The following is an 18,195-nucleotide window of genomic DNA, read 5'->3' on the forward strand; positions in this document are numbered from 1 at the left end:
TAGCCTTAGGACTTAGGCTTACAGCACAGATCAGAAGGGAATAAGACCCACGTGTAACCTTTTGTCCAAATATGACTACAAAAATACAGCATTTGACATTTATTCAACGTCCGCACACAAACTGCATCCAATTTATAATCCACCAAGAGACACTTATTGAAGGAGGGGTGGGCCAATCATCAAGAAATCTGCAAGGAAATTGCTAATGGCATGTCCATTAACAACTGCTTGCCCCCTCACATTAATAATTAAGTCCAGCCAACCTTGCACATACTTGAAGATTGAATGATAGGGGCCAGCCTTACTACAATCATCAGTCCTCAGACCCTGCACAGACTCAGATAGAGTCCATCCAGGTCCTGCAACCTAGCACATGAACTAGTTAAAACATATTGAGGCAAAAGTACTTTGTTTCGTTTAAAAACGTCAAAACTTTATTACATTTTAAGGGCATCTTTCTGTATATTTTACGTGTGGTGACTTTGAAAATGAAAATAGCAGAAGTTGCCCATCACTGATCTGGAGCCTGCAGTTGGTCTCTTATCTGCCGGTCTGTGGTCTGGACTCTGGACAGGTTCGGCGCATGCGCATACTGTGGTTTGTCTGCGTGTCATGTTGATGAATGCTAAAACTGGGTAGTCAACATGTCCACCGCTGCTGCTCAACGGAACAATAACGAAGAGCCCGTGCTTCAAGGTACGTACTGCTGTCAGTTTTTTCGTATCTACGTTACAAAGTCTACTGAATACATTCTAAATGATTGCGTTTGTTTCGGAGATTATTCGTTTAATAGAGATTTTATTGTAAAAGTTACATCGGGTTTGGTATTTCCTCTTCTTCTGGGAGGGGTGGAGGTGATGTTGTTTGACGTCACCATAAACTGGCCAATTGCGGTGTGTTAAGTGCATGATGGATGGAATGGCGACCAATCACGTCCACAAATTGGCGTAGGGCGGGCCCTAGCTAAAATGAAAACAAGTTTGGGACAAAAGACGAAATATATGTTGGTTTTAATTACAATTATTTTTAAATGGTCTGATAATGGGTTATATTATTCTCATTCCTTGTGAAGTCGAGTTGCCTTTTTATTAATTAACACCGCCTTATAAATTGTATATACATTCTAAAGGAAGACAATAGTAGGATGTTAGCTCAAGTGCCTGCCGACTAACAGCTCCTAAAACCCTAAACTGGCAAAAGCTAGATATGTTAAAACTTGAATTGATCAACAATATCTACAAGTAATATTACATTGGCTCGGACAGAAAATGTGGACGTGCGCTAAATATGTGTCAATATCACAGCTGGAACAGCGACATGTCTGGGCAAACAGTCTCACACAGCCCTTCACAGTTATGCAACCCCTCTCATGAGAGCAGCGTGGATGGCAAAGCCGTTTTTAAATGTGCAAACACTGTTAAACGACTCGTGTCGTCGAAATAAATAAACATTTTTTTTCCCAGCAAAAATAACTAAAGGCATCTCGTGCTATCATAAGGTTAACATTCTGTGCTCACCCAAGCCCCCCCAGCCGTAAGATATTACATAACCTCCCCCTGCCTAGAAAAAAAATGTTCAAGCTGTTTGTGGGGCAGTGGAACAAGACATGCATGCTAGCATGGATGCAGTGCACAAACAGTTCATTTAAATGCATGGTGTCAGAGGTGCAGGAAATGTAGGTCAGCTGTTTTCCTTTGAAAGGACATAGAGGTGTGTTTCTTTGTGGTATTCAATCTGTTGTTTGGTTTGCACTTTAAGCACGACCAGCTTCATTTCCTTTCCTTTCCTCCTCTTGACCTTTTGTAATGCCAAGGCTCTTGGGTAGAGCTGGAGCTGAATGGGAACACAGGAGCCCAGGGCGCTGCGCAGACCAACCTGGAAGTGGCACCGGCTGCAGACGAAATAAACGCGAATGCTGGCATGAGTCAAACTCTGGAGACCCTGGAAGTGGTGCCTGAGAGCGACGAAACTCTTATCGGGGGACTAGAGCATGTGCCATCGTCCTCCTCTATCCACAATGGAGACATGGAAAAGATCCTCCTGGATGCACAGCATGAATCCAGCCCTAGTAACTCCTCCTGTGACAGGTAGAAATACAGGCCATTGTTTGTTCTTTAAAGCTCTGACAATTACTGTTGTGTACAAGTTTGTTTTACATCCCATTTTGTTGACTCAGTCCTCAAAGGCCACCAAGTCCAGATCAGGACGAGGGTCAGATAACTTTTGATGTGGAGATGCCCAGCCCAAGAGGTAGTCAGGTAAAACAACAATAAAAACACTATTTCAAAATATTTCGAGTCTTTTTTATTGTCCCCTAAAACTTAACTATTTTACCCCTGCATTTGCAGTCAGAGGATGAGGGTCCGGAGCAGGACAGAGAGGAAGACATCTTAATGAACAAAGAAGTAGACTGGGTCGCTGATTGGTCGAGCAGACCGGAAAACATTCCACCAAAGTAAGCAGACTCTTACTTCGTAAATCAATCTCTTCAGTATATTGAAACAACTTTGAATTAATTGGTTGATTTCTTTCAGGGAGTTCCACTTCAGGCACCCTCGACGTTCGGTGTCTCTCAGTATGAGAAAGAGCGGAGTCATGAAGAAAGGCGGCATCTTCTCTGCTGAATTCCTCAAAGTTTTCATCCCTTCCTTACTCATCTCACACATCCTCGCTCTTGGCATCGGGTAAGTCTGAATTCACACAGTTCTGTCTTTATAGCTTTGCTTTGCTCTACCTACCTGCCTGCCTCAAGGTTTTTTACTTGGTTGTGCCAGTTGTTTTTAATTTGTGACTCACCATTCGCTGTTGGAGAGGGTCAGTAAGGGCCATGAGATTGTCAGTTTATCAGTGCACTTCTATTTAGTCTCTGCAATTTATGCATTTGATTCCAGTCTGCTCGGTTATGTGTTTTCTGTTTTCCCTTTTTCCGACTGCTATGTTCTCATATCTTTTCTGTATTATTTTCTCTAGGGTGTACATTGGGAAAAGAATTGCCACAGCCTCCACCAGCTCCTACTGAATAGAAATTGAAGCAGTGCCTGGATGTTCTCCTGTCTCCCAAGTCTCCCAACCATCCTCCTGTAGTCAAGCTGTCTCTCTGCATCTATCGTAAAACCCACCTTTCTCCTCCAATCAGCATTGAATTCTGTCACATTGTAGATTTAGTAATAGAGTTAAACACATGACGTGATGTTGCCGCACTCCATCACATTTTGACACCAGGCAACATTGTCATTGTCAGTCATCAACTTGAATCCAGTAGATAACAGATGGAAATGATTAGTCATCCTTTTAAACTTTGTGACATGGATTTGATGTCTGGTGGCTTCAGGGTTGAAGTTTCTCTACTTGTTTTGTTTTGTCATGAGAAATCTGGCCTTTCTCCCGCGCTGCATCTCTCCTCTGGTGTCTCAGTAGGCAGAGTGTATGAACCAAAAAATAAGCGCCATACATGCAATACCAACAAATTGAATTGGCTCTTGCAACAGTGGGGACTTGTATCGCCTTAACTTTTTTCAAGTAAACATTCAAGGTGCAGTTATTGGGGGAGGGGGGAACTAATGATGCTGCACAGTGGGATTTGTTTTTTAAATTCCACACATTTCCGAGGATAGAAGTTGTACTCCCGAGGGTTTCTTATAAAAGCTTTGTTTTTTTGAAGGTTGGAAAGCTTAAACACTGATGTAGTATGTAGCTGCAAAATTTCACAATGAGGTTGTTTGACTACCTATGCTAGTGAAACCTAGGCTAAATGGCAATTTACCAGGCCATATGCTGTTTTTCTTTCTTTTTGCCAACATATCGTATTCTTTAACATAGCATAGCAGCGATGGCAAAGTGCCAAATTTGTACCTTTCACCACTGCACATTGGTGATTTATCTTAGACTGTTTTTTTTTTGATTTTCTGATATGTTTAGGTATTTAAAGATGTAGGTGTGAAAATTAATCTAAGCTGTGATCTGCCCCGTGTACACCTTGCGACATTGTATAATTTGTTTATACGTTGATATTAATGCATATTATATCATTGTTATTACATAGCATTGTGGCAGTGTGCGTAATGTGTTCTTGCTGTTGTTTAATTGCCGAAGCCAAGCGAAGAGGAAGGTATTTCCAGGGGCCTCATTTACGAGTGTTTTCTGACTTTATCTAGATTACACTGTGCAATCATTTCACATAATATAATACAATAAACAGTGTACAGAGTGTGCAGAGCTTACAGAAACTAGATGTGATTCTGTATGTTGATGCTGGCTGGATGTTTGTAAACGACATTAGAGAGTCATATGAAAAACCATTGACCATAATGTACAGTATCATCAGCTTCAGCACCCATCATACATACGGGCTTTGATGCATTATATAACTCATACTAACCAATAAACTGTCACCATAACAGGCTTATGTACAGTTGATCAGTGTGCAATACAGAGCATTTTGGAATTTGAATAAAGTTTGTACTGTATACAGTGGCTGAGATATAAATACAAAGAGAGTGGGTAGAACTGCACAGACCTTAATGCTTTATTTAAGTCATAATAACTAATAAAATGCACATATCATCATTATGGGCTTCTGTAAAGCTTATTGTAAAATCTGAATGGAGGAGAATGAGCCATACATTCTGTTATGTATTTGCTTGTGTTTGTAGGTAAATGCAGGAAAGACAATAAAATTAACACCATTATTTTTCTCATATTCACACTCAGTTATACACATCCAGAAGCTGCCTAGTACATACACAGTGGCCACTAAAGAGCTCCATAGTCTGAGTTAAGCCTCTTGCTCCTGGGTTCCTCAGTGGTGTTAATGATCGATGGGCAGGTGCCACTCTTTCTCTTTACCCACCCAGATTTATCCTGGTGGTTCAGGGATCAAATTGTCAACCTGTCAGTCACAGGCCCCAATTTTTTGAGTCGCAGAAACCCCAATGTATACCTCTACAAAGGGTCCCTTCTCTATACTATTTGTACAAGGAGATAACTGACTCATTTTAATCTCAGATGATGTACCTTTCTGGATTGCATGCATGATATTATTGCCACATTTTTATTTCAATTAACAGACCCAGCCTTGCTTGTTCGCAGGCATGGCAGGAACCTGTGAGATGCCATGATTTATACCAGGTTCTGGGAGCTTGATTATGGTAAAAACATGGCTCAAAGTGTAATAATTCTCACAGTTGTATAAAGTGTTTTAATTCTTCCCAGCTATACATATTGATATTACGTACAGTGTAGCCAGAAACAACATTTAAGGTAGCCTTTAGGTAAAATTGTGTAGCCCAGGGCAAAGAGTTATCTTATATGACTGCTCCCATGTTATTGCAGCCACTATAAAGCTAAATATTAATATTTTTACGCTTGGGAATTTTAATTATAATTGTTAATCAATATAATGATTTTATTCCCCAAGAACCTGTTTAGGTCCCTGCCCCATAATTGTGATCCTGACCCTGTTTCCCCCAAACTGATGACAAACCATTACAGAAACATGGAGCTGTAGCTGAGCAGGGCGGGGCAGTGCGCATGCGCGGTACCTCTTTGTGGCCCTTCTCCTCTTGGTGCTTGTCTGGTCTTCAGGGACCTCTTTCAGCAGTAAATCCAAGGATAGGACTGCAAGACAAAGATATATCCGTTAATTTAAGATTGTTTGTTAGGCTGCACTGTGCAAACTCTCCTCAGTGGCGACAGAAATTGTCAGACAGGAGCGCACAGATATCCCAGGGCGTCGTCTGGCCACCAAGCAGAGCATCCATTCATCCTTTCATTGGCAGCTGAGGTTTTCCAGTCGAGCTAGCTAGCGTTAGCCGAGAGGCAGGGGGCAGCTGTGACAGAGGCATCTTCAAAATGTCGGGTTACCAAGGAAAGAAGAACATTCCCCGAATTACAGTGAGTATTGTTTTATTAATTAAAGATGTATTTATCCTTCAGTGGTGGTGTTTCTTTTAACGTGCGGTGAGCCTCAGGATTAGACCAGAAGCTAGCAACGCTTAGCCTTTCATTTACACAGCCCTGCTTCAGCTCAACATACTGACAGTCTAGGGTGGGTAATGATAACCTGCAAGAGGGGTTTTGCAGCTTTGGTGCTCAAGTATTATTATTATTATGTATAAGGTTAGTTACTGAACACTCAGAGCTCGTTTGAAGCAGCTCTGTAGCTGCCATTAAGGGCTGCAGCGTTAGCTCTCCCTGTCAGCATCCTCTGCCTTTAGGGTGTAGTTAACAGGTTTAGACACATCTTCCTTTACTGTCATCATCTCAGCCTCCATCCTCTGACATCCTCTTAGTCTGCACTCTTTTGCAGTCTCCATCTTTTTTTTTGCACAATATTCTTATGCTGCAGCATTGATAAGCTTTGATAATTTAAACCTAATTGTGTGATATACTGTTAGAAATACGTTATTTACAATATAATGTCTGTCTTTTTTTATGGTGCATATTTGAACCCAGGAAGCCCAGTATTAAGGGCATACAGTAGGGATGCCGTGATAGTTGGAATAAGTAAACCCTCTTTTTAAAGTAGGTCATTGGACAGCACCCAACCAAACCTTTTTTCCCTAATCTTTCATCATGCAGCTGTGCCAGAGCACTGAAGCATATAGACTGCTTTACATTTGATTATTTATTCATACAAAGCTAAGCTACATAGTTAAATGTATTCCCTCTGTTTTGTTGGTGGTTGTCAGGTCCTTCTCACAGGTCACTGCATGGTTATGAACACAGAGCCATGACATACCAGACACAACATGCAGACAGCAGAAGATCTGCAGCAGCCCCCCCCAGGCTCTCAGAGACACACCATCACACACCACTAGTTAGTTAGGAACGAAGCACATAGTTTTACCCTGCACAGCTTTTAACAAAATACATAGATTGAGCAACTGAATACAACTGAATTTGTTCAAATTCAGCAGGTATAAAAGCAGTGGTGCAAAGGTTGTAATCTTTGTAGGTCACGTTATTTTGGAAGTATATTTGGCTATTGAGACAATGGCATGCACTGCACATTAAAAAAACATGTTAACTAACTGATGTTGCAGCCATAATTTGATGTAACAATGATGAAAATTTTACATATTCTATGAAGCATAATTATAAGCATAATATGTTCTTGCTTGTAAGGCTTTTGTTCATGTGAAATAAGCACAAATTGGATGTAATATTTTAATCATGCAGATTTCTTCCTTCAGCAGTAAGTTGCACTTAAAGATATAATCTCGAAGATTCCAGTTTTGTTCTCTTTGGCGGCACCTTCTGGTGATAAACAGTAACTGTGGGAGTACACTTCCTACATATCCAGACGTCTACAGTTGGCTCCCTTTGTCACGGTTGTAACTCTTGATTTTCCTCGCTGACGGTCGCTTTCCTTTTCAGACTGTTTGCCTTCATCTGAGCGTCAAAGTTGTTTCTGTTTCTTGGATTTTCACTTATTTTTGAAGTTGTATCTGTAGTCATCGATCTTTTCTTTGTTTGTTCAGCCATAGTAGATTACTGCTTACTCACTCACACTTGCAGAGACCGGAGAAGCAGCCGCTTAGCTCCGCCTACCCTCTCTGGCAGACCAACCACTGCTGGGTGATGGAAAACGCGTCACTAATCTGCGAATGTCACCACAGACACCCAGTCTGTAATAATGCTATATACTGCAAATGAAAAGGCTTTCATCAGTGGGCCATAGGCTCAATCACCATTGTGTTACCTCATTCGGTCATAGATAGTGACTTAACAGACATTTATTTACATGACAATCTTCGGGATTATATCTTTAATTGCTATTTTTTCAGGGACACATAGCTAAAACTGATGCAGTTTGTGATGCTGTTGAATTGTGTAGCATTATACTTACTGAAGACCCTATTATTTTGTCCTCCCTGTTTCTACCGCTAAGGGTAGGCTGAATGACACATGCCTTTATGCATTAGACTGATAAAGTTTTAGCTTGGTGTATCTAACAAAAAAACTAGCGACTCTGTGTAGCACTGTTTGTGTTGTACTGTAAATACACTTCAATTTATTTTATTGTAGCTCACACTGCTGGATGTTGAGACCTTCACTACTTCAAATAATCAATTCAGTTCCATGATCGTACAGTGAAGGATTATTTATGGCAGAGAAGTGCACATGCTGCACATAGCCTCAACATAATGATGCATTCGTTTAGGGAGGTAAGGACTACAGCAATGCACCATGAAAGCCATTTTGAGCTGGGGTACAATCACCCTGCGCTCACTGCTGACCACTTAGGTAAAAGGGTTATATGACCCAGTTAAGGGGGGGGTAATGGCCTGGGAGATCATGTCAATACAGCCACAGGACTACTATACCTAATGCACTCCGGCTGTCCTTGTCCCTCCTACTCCACACATTATAAACAGAGTATTTCCTGCTGTGAGGTTAGCAGTAAACCACTTTTGTCTTCATTATCTCTCCGTATTGTCCTCAGAGACCCCTGTAAGCCTATAGGAGAAGTAGGCCAGGCTTCTGTGCTCTCCTTTCATCTCATACAGGTTTAGTTAATTGTGCCACTCAGTTGTCCGTGCTGTTACTTGAATGTTTGGATGAGGAATAGACCTCCCTTTAAATGTGTGACTTTTATGTGTGAAAAAATCATGTTAGGATAACCCTAAGTTAAGTTCTGGAAGCAAACCAGGAAAAATAATGAGCTAATGAATCACTTACATTGTTCTTTTTTGTTCTAAAATATCAACCTTTTTAAGGCTTGTATTTCTCTCTTCTTGTCCTTTGAAATGCTCCTGGGTCGACACATAACATCAAACAAACATCACTCAGAGTCCAATGATTCCTTTCAAATATATGGATCTTGCCGGATTTCTTATATAGGTTGATATCAAGGCAAGAAAATAAAGACAAAAAAATACAAATTTTAGTGGTCAAAAAACGAAGTGTAGACTATTTGTTGGCTCAGCTCTTACAGCCTCAATCCCCTGATTGTCAAAAGGGTAGTGTCTAGACTCTGGGTTCCACCATTTGATTAATTAATTAGTACAACACATTTCCATTGCACTATATTTATGAATGATTAAAGAGGGGCTATTGTGCTGTTTCACATTTTAAGACATATATATTATGTTAAAATGTTGGATGTTCAGACTAAATGCGGGTGAAGTTTCCAATCTGTAGGAAAAGTATGTTGGAGTAATCCCCAGGCTTCTCAGCTCAGTCTGCAGGCTGCTGTGAACGCCAGGTTTCGAACAACAGTTTTTTCTACACGCTGCACTTTGTGACGTCAGCAGGCTTCAGAGAGCTGGCCAATCAGAGGAAAACGGGCTTGTAGGGGCGGGGTTTCTTAAAGGGACAGTGCTGACTGAGTGCAGGCAGAGGCTGTATGAGGGCCTGCACAGAGCACCAGTGTGAGAAAAATTATGAATTTTTTTAAAACTGTAAATTATGCTGATCTACTCCACAGGTATCACAGAGTGAAATATGAAGCTTGAAATGAGCATAATACCCCCCTTTAACGATATATTAAAATCATTATTTTTCTCCAACTGTCCTTTATAATGGTTTAAATTGACTTTTGAATAATGGAAGTGGCTATTAGCTGAAAGGGATTAAGAGAGGATTTCTCGCTCTTTTTCTATGCTTAGTAGGTAGCTGGAATTTTTTGTGCTTTATGGATAATGTAAAATTCTGTCCCTTCATTTCAGAGTGACCGTCTCCTCATCAAAGGAGCAAAGATAGTGAACGATGATCAGTCATTCCTGGCTGATATCTACATGGAGGATGGAGTCATCAAGTAAGTATCATCTGAAGATTAACAGGGCTACTTTTTTAAAATATTTGTTGCAGCGAAATACAGGCCATACAAGCCTTTTAAAATGATTCTTGGAATTTAGATTGTCTTAGTTTTATTTGTTACCGTCATTCATTCTATACTTCATCTCTTTTGTTTGTCTCCTTCAGGCAAATAGGAGACAACCTCATTGTTCCTGGGGGAGTTAAGATCATAGAGGCTCATGGGAGAATGGTGATGCCCGGGGGTATCGATGTGCACACCCGGTTCCAGATGCCCGACCGAGGCATGGTGTCAGCAGATGACTTCTACCAGGGCACCAAGGCGGCCCTGGCTGGGGGGACGACTATGATCAGTATGTGTCATATATTTCAGACATGTGTTTTAAAGCTCTGTAATCCTGTTGCAGGGATAATACCAATGCAGATGTGCGTGCTATCGAGCTTATGATTTAATTAAGCTGTTTGCTTATGCACATTTAATCCAACCTGCTTGTTTGTGTTTTACAGTTGACCACGTGGTGCAAGAGCCAGGCGTTGGCCTGGTTGCAGCTTTTAAACAGTGGAGGGAGTGGGCGGACAGCAAGTCCTGCTGCGACTATTCTCTGCATGTCGACATCACCGAGTGGAACACAGGCACTCAAGAGGAGATGGAGGCCCTGGTGAAGGATCATGGTATGCATCAACATATTCAGATTTTGTCTCCACACGCAGTCCAAACTGAACTTCCACTTTACTGGTACAACATTTCCCCCTTTCGCTTCAATAAAAAGTGTTTCTGAGCCTTTGATGGGGAAAAAACACTTTTCACAGACCATAAAACAGTCACTAAATGTTTCTGCGTTGTAATTTTTACCCTTTTGGTTTTTACTTTTTGCCTCTGCTCTGCGTTTTTCCCTCTTTGCTCTCTTTATTCCACCTTTGGCTGTTTTCTCTCATAAGTTTTCTATCTTCAGGTGTCAACTCTTTCCTGGTCTATTTGGCTTATAAGGATGTTTTCCAACTTTCTGACTCTCAGGTATGCTCTGCACGCTCTGCTGAGCTGTCTATCAAAGTACATGTTTTTTAGACTGTTAGATGTCTTTTGAGAACATGACTGCCCTACGAGCTGACCGGTATGTTGTCTTTCAGATCTATGAGGTGTTCAGCGTCATCAGAGACCTTGGGGCCATTGCACAGGTGCATGCTGAGAATGGAGACATCATCTTAGAGGTAACAGAACCACTGATAAAGCAGGTCATGTCTCCGCTGTCAGCAGTTGTTGGCCTTTTGGATGATGATGATGTTTTTTTTCTTTTTTGTTTTAGGAGCAGAGGCGCATTCTGGAGCTGGGGATCACGGGGCCTGAAGGTCACGTGCTCAGCCGCCCAGAGGAGGTAAGAGGGAGGGCTGTTGTGATAATGTACTTTTGATAAAAAATGCCCAATGTACAGTATAGATGAGAACATAGGCTGTCAGAAAGCTGCTATGGAAACCAGGCTGCTGATTAATCTGGCTGTGTGTGTGTCTACAGGTGGAGGCTGAGGCAGTGAATCGCTCTGTCACCATTGCTAATCAGACCAACTGTCCTCTCTACGTCACCAAAGTGATGAGCAAGAGTGCTGCTGATGTCATCGCCCTTGCCAGGAAAAAGGGTAAGAGGAGGCATTTTGAACAAGGGTCGTCAAAACAATCAATACTTCAACACTTATTCCATACCAGGTATTTAAACGTTACAATCTCTGTTAAGTGAATTTTAATAAAGTAGCCTTCCAAAGCTTTTACATGCAGATCTACAATCAGATTTTCAGACAGAGGTTGTGAATAAAAGTTAGCAAGAGCAGCAGTGATCGAGCAACAGAGAGAGGGAGTGAGTAGAGGGAGAACAAAGCAGTAAAAAAACAAAACATTTGTTTCACTGTAGCTACGTTCTAAAGCACAAATAAACACGGCCAAATAGGGATGTAACGACTCATCAACTCACGGTTAAATCCCGATACTGGGTTCACGATACAATTTTCTCATATTTATGAAGAAATATAAATTTAAATAATCATTTTTAATTTTGAGGTTGTATAGTTTATTTATTTAAAAAAACAGGAAATTATAGCCTTTAAGATAAATGCAGTGTGCCATAATGCTCATGTGTACAATTCATGAGAAAAAATATGCTCTGTTAGGCTATTTGGGACTTTTAAGTCTGTTATCTTCAAACAAAATAAATTGTGTGACAGCAGCAGCAGCAGCATCGCGTGCTAAAAGTTTAAATGCAGATGACAAAACAGGATGCCGCCGCTGGAATTTGGTACACATCTACAGGCTCTGATGCACTGATGAAGGGCTGCACAAAAGAGATATCAGACTGACTTTGAAGTCGTAGAAAACCAATTACACAGGCGCACATCACAATTGTGACGGTTAAACTATTTATTTACTCCTCTATTCAGCTACAGACGCAAAAGACATGATGACGTCGAACAAGAGAAGCCAAAAGCAGATATCGCCCTCTGCTGTTTAAAAAATAGTATTGCGATTCATCTCTTCATCTTTTCGAATTGACTCGTCACTTATATTTATCGATTTTTAGCTAGCTTTAGCTTTCTCCTACTTTGTTGCGTGGACTTGGAACAATCTGCAGAGCAAACTACATCTTGAAAATCTAGTCCCCTTGGAACAATTTAAAGCCATGCTAAAAGTCCATGTTTCTGAAAAATGTAACTGCTTCATTTGAGCCGGTCTTGGTCCTTTCCTTTTGTATTTGATGATTGTACTTCTTGTTTGTTATTGTTTTATCTTTATTGGAACTGTAACTGGTATTCTGTCTTGGCAAGGTCTCCCTCAGAAAAGAGATTTTATCTCAAGGGACTTCCTGGTTAAATAAAGGTTGAATAAAAAAATAAACAAACCTCAGCACAGGAATGAGTTTGAATGCAGCCGTAGCACACATTGTAGGTTCTCTGCTCTTCCCTTCTTTATACATCCATGTCACATCAGACATTTCTCACTCCCAAGTCGTCAAATACAAACCATAGACTGTATAAATAATGGATGGAGCCACGATGAAGTCATCCATTGGTTTCTTGACTGCGTAAATGAAGCCGCTCACACGCCCGGTGAGATAGCGGCGGATGAACAACACATACCAGGAAACTTAAAATAACCGGTCTCCTCATCACTACCGTCTTCCGTAATCTCTCTGAGGAAAAGCAAACAACTCCTGACTCTTATACACTGGCCACCGATTAAATACATGTTTGATAAACACTGAACAGGCTAAATCCCAAAAAGGCTCCAACAACGCAAACACGGTGAAGCAAAGTTTAGTGACTGTGTGTTTGTGTTGACATCTAGCAGACATCCAGAAGTACGCACCTGACACTCAAGTGACCCAGGCCATATTATTTAAGGCTTGATATAATTAAAACGGGTGTGTTACCCCTTGTACAGTTATCTTGAACAATAGAATTAGCTATTTATAACAAAACCGTTTTTTGTACCAGGCTGTAAACATGTTTTTTTTCTGCTGTGATAATGGGCAATTTCCCACCTGCTGTAATGTTATTTATTGTTTTCTGGAGCCAGCCTCAAGTGGCCACTCGAGGAACTGCATCGGCTTCATTTTTCACCACCGGAGGTTGCTGCTTGATACAGACGCTTTGTCACGTCTTATACCGATGCACAAGGGGCCGTCTATTTTGTGGACAGACAGCAATATCCTACTCATTATGCCTTTTATTTCTCCTTCTATTATTACATGAACAGGTTGGTAATAAAAAAATGTTGGGTGCCGAAAACATAACTTTCTTTTTGCCATTTTAGAGGTAACGAGCATCATCATTTGTATACTACTCTTGTATCGAAGCTAAAAACGTTGGTGTCACGACAACCCTACTTTAAACTTTTGCAGATAGGCTTTCTACATTCACTCTAACATCATCCTGTCTGCTCCTGTAGGTGCTGTGGTTTACGGGGAGCCCATATCTGCCAGCCTGGGCACGGACGGTACCCATTACTGGAGCAAGAACTGGGCCAAAGCTGCAGCCTTTGTCACTTCTCCGCCGCTCAGTCCTGATCCCACCACCCCCGACTACCTCAACTCTCTGTTGTCATGGTGGGTGCTCCTCTGTGCCTAAAGATAGCTGGAACATAATTTGACATGTGCTATATACTGAGGTGTGCTGCATTTTATTTTTACCCAGCTATACCTCTTTCTGCGAGCACATTCATTGTGGAAGGCATTGCAGAGACATTTTCATACATGCACTTTCTAAATTCTAGCTAATAAATGTCATCTTTCTCACAATAAGATGACACTTATTGACATATGAAGCATATCATAAACTTTCCTGCTGTCTATCTTATCCAGTGGGGACCTGCAGGTGACTGGTAGTGCTCACTGCACTTTCCAGACTTCCCAGCGTGCAATAGGAAAAGATGACTTCACCCTGATCCCAGAGGGCACCAATGGCACTGAGGAGAGGATGTCCCTAATCTGGGACAAATGTGTGGTGAGCTTGTTGCGTCCCACTCTTCACACATTCCCAAAATTCCTTACATAAAGCAAACTGTAAACCTTTGTGTAGATTTAGATACCAGTGTGAGATTTGTTGTCCTTTCCCAAAAGGTGACTGGCAAGATGGACGAGAACCAGTTTGTAGCGGTGACCAGCACTAACGCGGCCAAGATCTTCAACCTGTTCCCCCGCAAGGGCCGCATCGCTGTGGGCTCTGACGCCGACCTCGTGTTGTGGGACCCCGATGTCACCAAGATCATCTCAGCCAAGAGCCACAACCTGGTCAGATATCTTTACTCCTACATGTTTCTTAGACATTTTCAGGACATTTTTTAAGACTTTATAGACAGCTAAATGTCTGCCTCCTGATCCCGTCTCCCCTTGTCCCAGGCTGTGGAGTATAACATCTTTGAGGGCACTGAGGTGCGTGGAGGTCCTGTTGTTGTCATCAGCCAGGGTAAGATTGTGTTGGAGGAGGGCAGCCTTCACCCCACGGAGGGCTGTGGACGCTACATCAGCCGCAAACCTTTCTCTGACCACGTGTACAAGAGGATAAAGGCTCGCAGCAGGGTGAGGGTGCAACTTACATTTCTTAGTAGATAGTGTAGCATTTGTGCTACACAGCTTGTCGTCTGATGAACTGTTCTGTATGCTTAGCTCACAGAGTTGCGAGGAGTCCCCAGGGGCCAGTATGACGGGCCGGTGTGTGAGGTGGCCGTGACTCCTAAGGTGATGTCCACGGTCTCCTCAGTGAAGACGTCTCCTGCCAAACAGCAGCAGCAGCAGCAGCAGCAGCAGCAGTACGCTCCACAGCCAGTGCGCAACCTCCACCAGTCCGGCTTCAGTCTGTCTGGTGAGTGAAAGCACACATTCAATTAATCGCAGCTGGCCTCTTTCACAACTAGACATTAAAGGCTTATTGTTCCTTCATTGTTAAGGTGCCCAAATTGACGACAACATTCCTCGTCGCACCACTCAGCGCATCGTGGCTCCCCCCGGTGGAAAAGCCAACATCACCAGCCTCGGCTGAGCTCTTTTGTCAAACGGAGCCGGGGACGCAGGGCAACACGAGACCAGAGGCCACATTTACTGCTGTCACATCACATCTGGTCACCTCTGACTCCGCCTGCACCCCACCCACAAGCACTCCATCCATTCTTATTCACACACTACCACCACGTCACCTCATGCAAGAAAAAGAGGCACTATATCATTCTGACTCATCTTTCCTGCCATATTCCATTTTCAAGGAAGGATCAAGTGAATTGAAGCAGCTTGTTTGCTGTTTTTAAGCCCAGTTTGATTATTGATTCAATTAATTGTTTACATTTTTTTGTATAATTGTTGCTGCACATGTTTGAGCTGTTTAGTTGCCCTCAGAAAGCTTAAGTTTCATGAGCGGGCATTTTTAGAAACCACACAATTTTTCCCATCAGATATAAGTTTGAATGTGCTGGTGGTTGCGTCGCAGTACCACCTTTAGTCGTCCATGATGTAACGCTGTTACACTGCAAGATTGTTGTTTTTAATACAGAATTTCTGTGGTTACATTGTTCCCACAAACAAACAAACAGAACGGCTATTTTATCTCAAGTTTGCAGTATTTTTTGTGTAGGTGTTTGGTGCAGCTGAACAATTCACCTTGGTCTTCCTTTTGTGTTATAGTTGCACTTTTTTTAAATCGATGTTTTATGTTTTTATCACATTGTTGAAAAGGTACTGAAAGGGAAAAAAAAGGTATTTAGGGATGTCATCGCCATTTATTCAGATTCGCCCTGAACATGAGGGGAGAATCGGCTCGCATAAAACACCTCCTCCTCCATTTCATCACATTGTTTTCTCCTCATGTCTATAAGAGGAAGTCGAGGCAACAAGCTTCTAATAATCAGACCGGTGTATATTGTTCAGAATTCAGACAAGGGAGAAGCTAGACGGGAGATTTGCCGACAACCTCTCTGCACCCGGTGCTATATTCGCATTGCTGTATATGTGCAGGTGATGTCTAAGTCCACTCTCAGCCAGAGCAGATTCACCAGTTCTGACATCCTTTGTTTTGCACCTGTAACAATCCAGATGGTAAAAAAAAAATGTTAGTGAGCTTGCAACCTTTCCTTTGTAATGGCTATGTCTGTATGTTTTGTTGAATTGAACTACTTGCCTGCCTGTTCTGTAAGATATTGATAGCACACTGTATCTATGAAGGCTCTTGAAAGAAGTGAAATCGTGATCTTTGAGACCTGATGAAAAACTCTTCGGTATGTACATGAAACCCGTCACAGCGTGCTGATGATGTGTCCACTGTTCTCGGTGTTAGTGTTGTGAATGAATTACCAGATATCCAGTTTTTCTTCTCTTACCCCCTCACCCCTCTACCTGCCCCGACACCAGATACACTCGAGGTAGTTATTGTACTCACCAAACTGCAATGGGTTTTCAGTTTGACTGTAAAACACTGGGTTATTTCTTCCTCATTGCCTTGTCAAGTGTAGGTTTTTTTGTATGCCGAGCTATAATGTGAAGTGATTTACATTGGGGGAAGTTTCTTGATGGTTATTGAGTTGTGATGTTGAGCACTGTTGTTGCCCCTCTCCCAGCAAGTGTGATACTCTCTCAGTCATGTATGTTTTGTAGGATATCAGGGTTTTGGGGGAAATCATCGGTCCTGTCAGCATTTGACCCTTTCTGCGTTGACTTCAGTGGATTAAAGTAATAAAAATGAAGCGTATGGTATCAACTCTTTCTTATGCATGAATACATTAACCATATTGAACTTTAAAGACCCCCTCCAGTGTAAATCCAGTGTTTAACCTTGTTAACATCTCCATGTGGTGTTTTTCATGTGCTACAAGACATATCAGGGACAACATAAGCAGTCACCACCATCGTCTGCTTTTAAACTGGTGTACCATGGACAGGCTGAACAACACATTTTCAGATTGGCAGGTTTGTGATGTCACAAACCTAAGGAGCCAATACCGTTAATGGACAGGCTGACGCTATGCATATTATTATGTGTAACCTATGGCAACCACTTCGGTGATGTGCGAGTCAGCTGTAACCGTCGTCGTCATTTTTGCAAACTCACTATTGACTACTAACGTTAATGTTGCTGCTACTAATGACTACATTTCAAGCTAGTTAAGTGTCAACAAGTTGCCACTAAACGATGGCAGAGAGGTGTTTTGTTTTTGTGACTGAGGTTGGAAATTTGCATAGTGGGCGGGGTCTATGCAGATTCATGAATTTTGAATGAGGTAGAACAAGGAGATGCCTTGGGAGAAGTTTTTAGAATTTTGTAGAAAAAACATCAGACACAATTTATTATTTCAAGCAGAACATTTTATATGTCTTAAAACATGACTGGAGCTGGTCTTTAATGAAAATCATTCTATAATATTAAGGGGAACATAGTAGTCATGTTTATAAAGGTTGAGTTTTTAGTGTTCCCTGTGTGCCCTCATAAGCAGATTTTCCATGAAAGGTGTACTTAACTTTCAGTTGAACACTGATTGTATTCTTTCATGTGCACAAATTATTATTTTTCCCTGATCAGCTGATCGACTGTAATGAGTAAAAATCAGAGGTGTACAGTAACTAAATACATTTGCTCAATGACTAGTGTATTTTCTACTATCTCTACTCTCATCGCTGGAGTTACACGCTTCATTAAGACTGAGGTTTTACAAACAACATTTTTTTTAATATGTTGCATCGTTACAATACTAATGAGACATTAGGCTACAAAAATGTGCACACTAATGGATCTGTTATAACAATATAAATAGTCACCATACTCTCAAAAAGCTTGTTTTCTCTTGGTTGTTTCAGCTTCACAGAGCACAATGAAGCATGGGCAGAGTTTGACTGTAGAAGTTTCTTTAAGCTCACTTCTTAAATACGAGTTCACGAACAAGACCACGCTATTGTTACGGTATAAAAGTAGTTTA

General features: G+C 41.6%; 2 protein-coding genes across 2 annotated transcripts; both read left to right on the plus strand.

Annotated features, from left to right (window-relative positions):
• Window positions 1-614: 614 nt before the first annotated feature.
• Window positions 615-4,688, plus strand: bnip3la (BCL2 interacting protein 3 like a). Its single transcript, XM_069683485.1, has 6 exons — window positions 615-696; window positions 1,814-2,087; window positions 2,177-2,258; window positions 2,349-2,455; window positions 2,535-2,684; window positions 2,971-4,688. The coding sequence occupies exons 1-6, from the start codon at window positions 645-647 to the stop codon at window positions 3,017-3,019; spliced, it is 714 nt and encodes a 237-aa protein (XP_069539586.1). The 5' UTR covers window positions 615-644; the 3' UTR covers window positions 3,020-4,688.
• Window positions 4,689-5,558: 870 nt separating this feature from the next.
• On the plus strand, window positions 5,559-16,964 carry dpysl2a (dihydropyrimidinase like 2a). The gene is made up of 14 exons (XM_069682598.1): window positions 5,559-5,892; window positions 9,672-9,760; window positions 9,928-10,112; window positions 10,267-10,431; window positions 10,713-10,774; window positions 10,888-10,968; window positions 11,064-11,132; window positions 11,270-11,390; window positions 13,690-13,846; window positions 14,102-14,243; window positions 14,360-14,530; window positions 14,639-14,818; window positions 14,906-15,101; window positions 15,187-16,964. Exons 1-14 carry the CDS (start codon window positions 5,851-5,853, stop codon window positions 15,276-15,278), a joined length of 1,752 nt encoding a protein of 583 aa, XP_069538699.1. The 5' UTR covers window positions 5,559-5,850; the 3' UTR covers window positions 15,279-16,964.
• Window positions 16,965-18,195: the final 1,231 nt, after the last annotated feature.

This window comes from Semicossyphus pulcher, unplaced genomic scaffold (genome assembly GCF_022749685.1).
Source record: "Semicossyphus pulcher isolate SPU_LCO1_2020_fin unplaced genomic scaffold, fSemPul1.0.p SCAF_6, whole genome shotgun sequence".
In the NCBI taxonomy this organism is placed as follows: domain Eukaryota; kingdom Metazoa; phylum Chordata; class Actinopteri; order Labriformes; family Labridae; genus Semicossyphus; species Semicossyphus pulcher.